A 9,302-nucleotide genomic window follows, 5' to 3' on the forward strand; every position below is an offset into this window, starting at 1 on the left:
TTTTTTTAGTTTCTTGCCTCATCTTTCTGCTTTTTTAGACCGTCAGATTAAATAAATTTATCAAAAATATGAGGTTTATTTGCTTAGTTTCGGATTCTAGGATGCTTCGTAGTAGAGGAAATTTGATTAAGAAATCACTTGTTAATTTGTTGAGATAGTTGAAGGATCTCGAGTCTGAGTCCTCTTATGATTTTTTCGTTAGGTAGAAGACCTTCGATATCCTTGCTCTCAGGGTGAGCAAGTGCCATTTGGGCATTTTGTTATGACTAGCTTTGCATCAGCGTTGGAAATTTGTAGTTCTAGAGCCTTGTCGCTTTACGTGTGCAGAGGCACTCATCGTGGGGCGACGATATTTTGGGGAATGAGTGTAATTTTACGTAGCGTTTGAGATTTCTACTCATCGTTCAAACTTAAGAAGACCTAATTTAGACACTTCGGTTATTAAGAAGTGCTTTTAAACTATTTAGAAATAGTCTCAAAAGAATGAAATTTTTTTCATTGTGATCAGAACACAGGTGATACACCACGTGTTTTTATACAAGTATTGGAAAACTTTATTTTTTAAGTTATTAACTTTTTAACACACATATCTCTCCATTTGTATAATGACACGTGATATACCACTCCGTATTCTCATCACACTAAAAAATGAGTATAACATTCATTATGTCAGAGTGATCTCATGATAACATTGTGAGACAACCTAACCCAAAACTTTCTCCAAAACAGTCTTGCTCTCCCAAGTTTCTTATTTTGATGACCAAATGCATATTAGCCACAAGTTTGCATTAGTTTAGATCCAAAGGCTAAAAATATTTGATAACTTAATAAAACAAAACCAACTTAAAATCCAAGAACTAGTAGAAAACTCTTTTTCTTGTGTTGTTGTCGCAAGATTACATTATTAAGTTGTCAATACCGTAAGCCTTTAAATATTTGACATTCGATACTCACATGTCCTCAAAATGAGGACCTTAAGAGAGCACGATCCTTCTTCAAAATCACAAAATGAGATTGAGCCCTACATCTATTATGTATGGGCCTAAATGTTCCCCTCATTGTACTCCAACCTATATTTGAGTCCTTTTCAATATGGGGTCACAGGACCACATCGAGGCCATTCCAACGTCCAGCATGGATATTACCCTCCTATTTTGGTACGGTACACTACACCTTCCCAAATATCTGGTTGATAGAAAGTTTCAACCTTCAGCTTCCAGTCGGGTGTTGCAGACAGTTGAATGGTGGGTCTCTCTCTTCCTTCCAGTCAGCCACTCTCAAGTCAAGGGAGCTGAACAGTAGACGGGTAAATATTTCAACTCCCAGACCACCAACAAAATTTGGTACTTCAACAAATTAAAAAAATATCAAGAAAATATCTCAATAATTCGATTTCTTGTCATCCCTAGAATTAAAGCAGAAGTAATAGTGTGTGTGAATTGACTGGTAGGTTGCGTCTTCAGCAGCTCAGCTGCTCTCACCATATATACGTCTCCATGGATGTGGATGAAAATCAAGCATCTTTAGTGGAAACCCAGTTGAGGAAGTCATGGGTTCCCACAAAATTCAATTGGGTTTGGCTCTTTTCATCTGGGCATCACTGGCGTGCCTTTCTTCTAGTCTCCCAAGTGAATACTCCATTGTTGGGCAAGAAATAGTGGAACACTTTCCTGCAGAGGAGAGAGTTGTGGAGCTTTTCAGGCTGTGGAAGCAGAAGCACAGGAAGGTGTATAGGCATGCTGGAGAGCATGAGAGGAGGTTTGAGCATTTCAAGAAGAATCTCAAGTTTGTGTTGGAGAAGAATGCAAGGAAGAGGGATGCAAAAAATGCCCATCGTAGTCAGAGGGTTGGGTTGAATGGGTTTGCTGACATGAGTAATGAGGAGTTCAGGAAGACTTACTTGTCCAAGAAGGTGCAAATGCCCCTTCTCAAAAGGGAGAATCTTAACCTGGTGAAGAAAATGGGGGGCAAACCAGTGAAGTCATGTGATGCTCCTTCTTCTTTCGATTGGAGGAAGAAGGGAGTTGTGACTGCTGTCAAGGACCAAGGCAGTTGTGGTATGTTTCGAATTCATTTATTTCATTAGGTACTGAGTGCATTTCGATTATTTACAAGTTTATATGAATAGTTCTGAATATTTTGTGGTAAAAGTTTGGACTTTTAGAGGTCAGATATTGCAGATGTGGGTTGGACTAGTAGTGCGATATCTGGGTTAGGTGCGTTGGTCAGCGCAGTGTCATACTGTCATCCTTTACACTCAAGTTCGAATCTCCTTCCCGTAAATTAGTTGTGAAAAAGGGATCAGATATCATTTTAGGATAGATGCACTAGATGAGCATTGGTTCTTCTATCTGGCTTTTGATTGCACATATATGCATAGTTTACTAACTATAAGCTTGTTGACATACATCTTTAATTCTAAAGAGGCTTCACACTTAAAGTTCATGATAACATAATTGGTTAAAAGGGGAGATCTTGGATTCAACCAGTTGAATTGATGAACAATGTTTCTAAAGAAGGCCATCTTTAGTGGTCATCATTCATTGACTTTTTGGTTTCTCACAGTTTCTACTATCAATGATGCTATCAAAAGTCACATGGTCAAAATACTAAAGACGCTTTAGATGGTTAAAAAGGAGTTTGGTTGTAGTAATACATGGTAATAAAATATAATAAGATAACTTTCACTCCTTAGGAGTTGGGATATAAGTTTGCAAATGTCTTGCAGAGCTGGCTTCTGCTGTTTTACTGAATAAACAAGTTTCTTGGGGAAATGATAATATATAATCTTTTTCTCTTCTTCAACTTTGGAAAAGAACGTTTATAGTGTTCATATGAAATGACATATCATCCGCGGTGCTGCCAAATTGTAAACGTCGCACCCTGCCTAAATTGACATTCATGCTAAGTTTTATCGATCTCTTATACACTTCTGGTTTTTGTGTTCACAGGAAGTTGTTGGGCATTCTCTAGCACTGGAGCTATTGAAGGAGTCAACGCAATAGTCACTGGAGACCTCATTAGCCTTTCAGAGCAAGAGCTTGTGGATTGTGACAGCAGTAACGAAGGATGTGAGGGAGGCTACATGGACTACGCTTTTGAATGGGTTATTAGCAATGGTGGTATTGATACGGAAACTGATTACCCATACAGCGGTGTGGATGGTACATGCAGCATCACCAAGGTCTGGTTCCTCACTATAGCTTATAATGCTTCTGTCTGGAACAAATTTTATCCACTCTTCATTTGTTCTAATTTGTGTGCTGCCTTACACAGGAGGAAACCAAAGCCGTCTCCATTGACGGATATGAAGATGTGGGAGAAACAGACGCTGATCTTTTATGTGCTGCTGTTCAGCAGCCCGTTAGTGTTGGTATGGACGGTTCTGCTTGGGATTTCCAACTTTACACCGGAGTAAGTTGAATTTGTGTTTGCTTTACTTGTTGCTTGGATGTCTGAAACGTTAGCAAGACACAATAGATAAAAATGTAATGTGATTCACCATCCACTCAGGGTATCTACGACGGTGAGTGCTCCTCTGATCCAAACGACATTGACCATGCAGTTCTTATAGTGGGGTATGGTTCTGAAGGTGATGAAGATTACTGGATTGTAAAGAATTCATGGGGGACTAGTTGGGGGGTAGACGGATACATTTACATTAGAAGGAACACTAGTTTACCATATGGGGTTTGTGCAATCAACGCCATGGCTTCATATCCTACCAAAGAGTCATCTGCACCTTCCCCGGCCTCTCCACCACCACCTCCTACGCCGCCGTCACCACCGCCACCACCATCACCACCACCTCCACCACCATCACCGCCACCACCACCACCATCTCCTTCACCAAGTGATTGTGGGGACTTCTCCTATTGTCCATCTGATCAAACATGCTGTTGCCTCTATGAATTTTATGGCTTCTGCTTCATCTATGGTTGCTGCGACTATCAGAATGCGGTTTGCTGCACTGGAACTGAATACTGCTGCCCGAGTGATTACCCCATTTGTGATGTCTCTGAGGGCCTCTGTCTCAAGGTACAGAAATTCTCCTCATCTTTTATTTCAATAACTCCTCGTTCGACACTGAAAACCAACATTATAGTAGTCGTAAGAAGTTGCAAACTACTACTTAACTAATGTAGCAAGTTGTGAAGCGTATTAAAAAAGAAACAATAAGTGACTGATGTCTCTCGTATTTTCTATACGCAGAGTCACGGAGATTACTTGGGAGTATCTGCAAAGAAGAGAAAAATGGCCCATCACAAGTTCCCATGGACTAAAAAGGAGCAAACAGAGAAGACATACCAACCTCTGCAGTGGAAGATGAACCGGTTCGCTGCAATGCGCTAAGAGCGGGAAGAGAAGTTATTGTTTCTGTGAAGTTTGAAGTTTGCTGTTACTACTGCTATTTATATTTATGTTAAACAGGAATTTGTTCATCCTGTTTTTCTGAGTATGTTCTCTGATGAACATTGATTCCGTGGAACATATGCTGTAAGGAAAACCAGAAACGTAAACATTTAGGAGGAAAGTGATTTTTCTCTGCTTGATGCAATGGACACAATAAATTGATTGATTACAGTTAATGTTTGAAATGTGTTTTTTTCTCCCCCAATCTTGTAGAACAAGGTTGAAGGCAGATTGAACAAAGTTGTTGTCCTGGCTTTGGACTATATCTTCTTTAAATTAGGTCGAAAACACTTCAATGAAAAACAGAGTACGGCTGAAAAGAACTCAGCGGCAGACAGGCTTTGCCCTCCTATGTTCTCACTCTGGAAACATGACCATTCTTTGTTGACTGGTTTTCAAATTAACCGTTTTAGTTTTTATTTTAAACAAAATTAAAAACACGAAAATAATTTGACTATTTTCTTTTGTTTTTTTGTTGCTTTTTTTATTTTTTATTTGTACTTGCTTTTTTTTGGGGTCAAATTAGGATGAAAGTGCATGTTACAATAGACCTCGTAATACAGACATTTTTGAAATGTTAATGACATCTTTTTTTTCCTTACAAAAGATAGGATAATTTACGTATTTGTATTATTGAGATTTTATATTGTTTTTCAAGAAATTATATTAATTTATTTGAATTTAGATTTAATCAAACTAGTTACGAAGCTTGAATTTTGGAAATTAATTATCTAAAATCTGTAGACCATTCGAGGTCATGATTTTTATTTTTGAATAGATCTTGAAAGCATCATCGCATAGGCGAAAACTATTTGCGAATCTGGATTGTAACGGTATAGTTACGAACCTCTGAAGTCATTTTACAAAACTTTAGATGTTAAATTAAATAAACTCCCACTTTGTGGGAATTTGGCCCTACGAGGTATGACTTAAAATTGGATCCAATCAGACAAATGGATGGAAGGGAATTCTCCCCTCCATTCCCGTGACTCATGTAACCCAGTTTCCACCCGGCTTAATTCCCGCGATTCCGCCATTTTTCTCGTTGAATCACCACCATCAAACACCTGCAAAACTCTCAGTAACTTCCTATCTTCCATTTTGAAATGTTTAAGGTCCAATTTCGTGTAGAACTTCACATGAGTACCGGAGGTGCTCGACAGCGATTCCGCTGTTCCGGTAAGTTAAACCACCTACCACCACCCTTAATCAACTCCCCTTGGACCCAGGAACAAGACCCAATCAGTTGTAGGGGCGTTGGAACATCGAGGAAGTTGAATCGAAGAGCACCCATCTTAGGGTTTCCGGTTGGTTTGAGTGAATTTGGGGCTTTCCCCGGCCAGATTGGACTTGGCCACATGTATGAAAGCTCTACTCATCAAGATCTACATTTCTATGAAATTTGGTAATTTTTGGAGTTAGTTGAAAAATTGGGTTTCCGTTTGTCGGAAACCGCCACACGCGGCGACGGGTGGCCAGTGGGCCGACAATGCCTTTCTAATTTCAATTAGATGTCCTGATTTTGTATTTGATATTCGTATGACGTGGATTGATCGTTTGAACCTAATTTCACTTTGATACATTACTTGATTAAAATATGAATCGATGATTCGACTGTTGGATCGTTACCAAAATTTAATACCTTATAATACATAATATTTGAGGACCATAGAAACTTACGGATTAGGGATCCGACATATGGATCTTCCTGAATTGAATTTCTAAGTTTGTAAAATCAAACGTTGGCCGTCACTTGAATTTGTAATTAGCGGAGATCTGACCGTTGGATCACGATGAAATTTTAGTAGGTTGTTTTAGAAGCATAATGTGGACTTTAAAAAGTTACAGATCCGAAATCCAATATGCGGATTTTCTAGGTCGAATTATGTAGAATTGTGGACCCTACCTTTGACCGAGTGTTGACTTTTGGTCAACATGTCTCGAAACGTTCTGAATACTAAAATTAGTACTACGAGAGACTTAAGTGAAGTCTAGTGGGCCTGCATTGGTTAAAGAGTGACTTGAACATATGTGATATGGTTATCACCTTGATTTCTTATGTTGGTATCATCTGTGAATATGACTTGGTTTTATAATGTGATTTCTATAGAAATGTGATTATATATATATATATATATATATATATATATATATATATATATAGATATATATTTAGCCATAGACCTATGTTTATTAAATATGATTTGGCTTGTGTACTGATGATGATCGTGATATGTGATTTGACGTGCATATTTGAAAGGTGGTTGATTTGTATAGATGGTATGATAAGATGAAATGTGAGTGACTTTAATATATGTGAATATGAAATGGTTTTATAATTATGTTTCCTATAAATTATTAATTTTTATATTTAGCCATCGATGTAGTTTTATGAAGTGGGATTTGACGTGCATATTGGAAATATGGTTTGTTTTGTATGATTGGCTTGATGTGATGAAAGGTGAGGGCTAGTGGTGAACCGTTAACCCATTGTTATGGGGTTTATTGCTTGTTGCTTCAAAACATGTTTCACCCCTCGTTTCATTATTTCATTTCTTGTTTCGTTGAGCCTTTATAACTTGAGTAACTTGATTCATGTGTTGTTTCATTGATTGGTTGTTATGCGTTGTACTCCACAATTCCGTTGAGTGATGGTCCAGAATTGTATCCTAGTTTGGATTCCGTTGAGTGATGGTCCGGAATCCTTCCTACTCCACCCCGTGATTCCGTTGAGTGGTGGTCCAGAATCGTATCTTGGTTTGGATTTCGTTGAGTGATGGTCCGAAATCCTTCTTACTCTACTCCATGATTTCGTTGAGTGATGGTCCGGAATCATATCCTAGTTTGGATTCTGTTGAGTGATGGTCTGGAATCTCTTATACTCTACTCCACGATTCCATTGAGTGATGGTCCGAAATCGTATCCTGGTTTGGGTTCCGTTGAGTGATGGTCCATAATCCCTCATACTCCACTACGCGATTCCGTTGAGTGATGGTCCAGAATCGTATCCTGGTTTGGATTCCGTTGAGTGATGGTCCGAAATTCCTCTTACTTGGTGTTTTGGTTCCGTTGAATGGTCCGAAACCTGATGTTGATGGATTTCGTTGAGTGATTCGAAATCGCATCATTTGACTTGTTGGTTCCTTGGATTCGAGTCAGCTTCAAAGTTGTAGGTTTCGGCCGAACTGTGTTCCACTAGCCCTGCATTTTGGTGTATTGTGTTTTATTGATGATGTGAATGTGGAATTATGTTGATTGTGATTGTGGGCACTATGAGTAGATTTGTTGATCAATATGGCTAAAGAATATGATTGTGCTTCGTCGTTTGTTCTTTGAAATATTGCATGATATGCATTGTAGTATATTGTTGAGATATACCAATTTATGTGATGAATATTCAAGTGTAGTGAATTGACGAACTACGAATGACTTGATCCCTGTTGAGGGTACGTATGCAGTAGTCTAACGAGGAGGTTAGATGCAACCATAAAATACACGAAAATTACAACGCAATTCGAATATTGAATTATGCTTTGTACATATCCCGGGGGCGGGGTATGTTAAAGATATGGATATTTAATGATGTCACGTCTTGATCATGAATGTATGTCGAGATCGGGACGTGACAAAATGAGCTACAAGACACTTGCCACTAACATCTCTCTTTTCAGAAACTGAAAATTGTTTACCCAAAAAAACACAAAATAATTCTTCCCGTCCATCCTCATACGAAACTCTCTTCTTTCTACACTCATTCACTCTCTCCAACCCCTAAAAAATAACACCAACTTCATCCTCTTACAGGTTCGTATCCGCGAATTGTCTGGCAAGTTCGGCAGCTACTACCGAAATATTTTTCAAAAACCTTCGGCATACACCTCCCAAACCAACCCCACAAGAACCTTTTTGCTAATGCTCGGCAGAAAATAACACAACGAACCTGTGAGAGGATGAATATTGTGTGCTCTTGAAATTCTAATTTGTTACTTATATGGACCTTGTCTTCCGTCGGATGGAAACAAATGATTTAGTTAATCCTCTCCCTTCTTAAATTAGTAAGGAATATTCTAGAGTTCTGAACAGATTTCTGAACGTGAATTCTGCTTAGTTACAAATATAAGTAGATAATATGACACACCATATGTGCTGAAATAATTTGCATCAATTTAAGTACACAAGTATTGATCGAACTACTTGAACTGACCTAGAAGAGGTACTTCATCCGTTATCTTTTTATTCCCCATTTCTCTCAGCTGGGCAAGATGCACAGCCCGTGCCTTCTTTTCAAGATGGCGAAGCCAACTTTTTTGAAGCGAAGAAGCTGCAAGATGCTGCTTCTGAGAGGGCGGAGTGAACTTGAAAAAATGCAACCAGTTTTTGGAGACTATAGTTTTCAAGTCGTAAGCCCTTAGAACAAAGGCTTCAACATTTGTGTGGGACTTGACAGACCTGGTCGAGATCGGTAAGGCAGTGAAGTAGCTAACTTTCGATACCCAGTTTAGAAGTTCTCCGTAGAAATCACCTTTCTTAAGACAACGAATGCTTTCAGTATTATTAGTGTTATAATTATTACTAGATCCGTAGCTCCATACAAAGCCTTGCGTGATGAATAACATCTTATCAAGCGGTTTCCCCTCTTTAACAATGTAGGTATCCTCAGTAAACATCACTGGCTCAAGGCTTCGACAAATTTCTTTCAGCAATTTTTCATCCAGGGTTTGAAACATTGGCACCTACAGTAAGATATATTAAGAAAAAAATGAAGCGAATAAATACGACAAAATAGCTACTAAGGAACACAAGGGAATTTGTACGGTACCCCTTGAAAACATTGAAGGGTATTAGTAGAGTACTAGTTAACGACACGAGGTTACTAAAGTGATGCTTCC

At 38.6% G+C, this 9,302-nt stretch overlaps 1 protein-coding gene and 1 pseudogene across 2 annotated transcripts in view; one reads left to right on the forward strand and one right to left on the reverse strand.

Annotated features, from left to right (window-relative positions):
- The first annotated feature begins 1,146 nt into the window (after nucleotides 1-1,146).
- On the forward strand, nucleotides 1,147-4,598 carry LOC137724819 (low-temperature-induced cysteine proteinase). The gene is made up of 6 exons (XM_068463501.2): nucleotides 1,147-1,306; nucleotides 1,451-2,057; nucleotides 2,952-3,184; nucleotides 3,277-3,414; nucleotides 3,514-4,038; nucleotides 4,213-4,598. The coding sequence occupies exons 2-6, from the start codon at nucleotides 1,550-1,552 to the stop codon at nucleotides 4,351-4,353; spliced, it is 1,545 nt and encodes a 514-aa protein (XP_068319602.2). The 5' UTR covers nucleotides 1,147-1,306; nucleotides 1,451-1,549; the 3' UTR covers nucleotides 4,354-4,598.
- Nucleotides 4,599-8,451: 3,853 nt separating this feature from the next.
- Nucleotides 8,452-9,302, reverse strand: part of LOC137726401 (cyclic nucleotide-gated ion channel 1-like) — a 7,610-nt pseudogene continuing 6,759 nt past the window's right edge. Inside the window, exon 7 of the transcript XR_015962283.1 lies at nucleotides 8,452-9,146. The product of XR_015962283.1 is annotated as a cyclic nucleotide-gated ion channel 1-like (transcript). The remainder of the gene's footprint in view (nucleotides 9,147-9,302) is intronic.

The sequence above is a fragment of the Pyrus communis genome, chromosome 5, assembly GCF_041283825.1.
Source record: "Pyrus communis isolate YQ-2024b chromosome 5, ASM4128382v1, whole genome shotgun sequence".
NCBI classification, from domain to species: Eukaryota; Viridiplantae; Streptophyta; class Magnoliopsida; order Rosales; family Rosaceae; genus Pyrus; species Pyrus communis.

Bases quoted from the DNA above. Each gene is read 5' to 3' on its own strand.
- LOC137724819 (XM_068463501.2), top strand. From the start codon at position 1,550: ATGGGTTCCCACAAAATTCAATTGGGTTTGGCTCTTTTCATCTGGGCA. The intron at 2,058-2,951 runs GTATGTTTCGAA...TTGTGTTCACAG, and splicing joins CAAGGACCAAGGCAGTTGTG to GAAGTTGTTGGGCATTCTCT. The intron at 4,039-4,212 runs GTACAGAAATTC...TTCTATACGCAG, and splicing joins CTGAGGGCCTCTGTCTCAAG to AGTCACGGAGATTACTTGGG.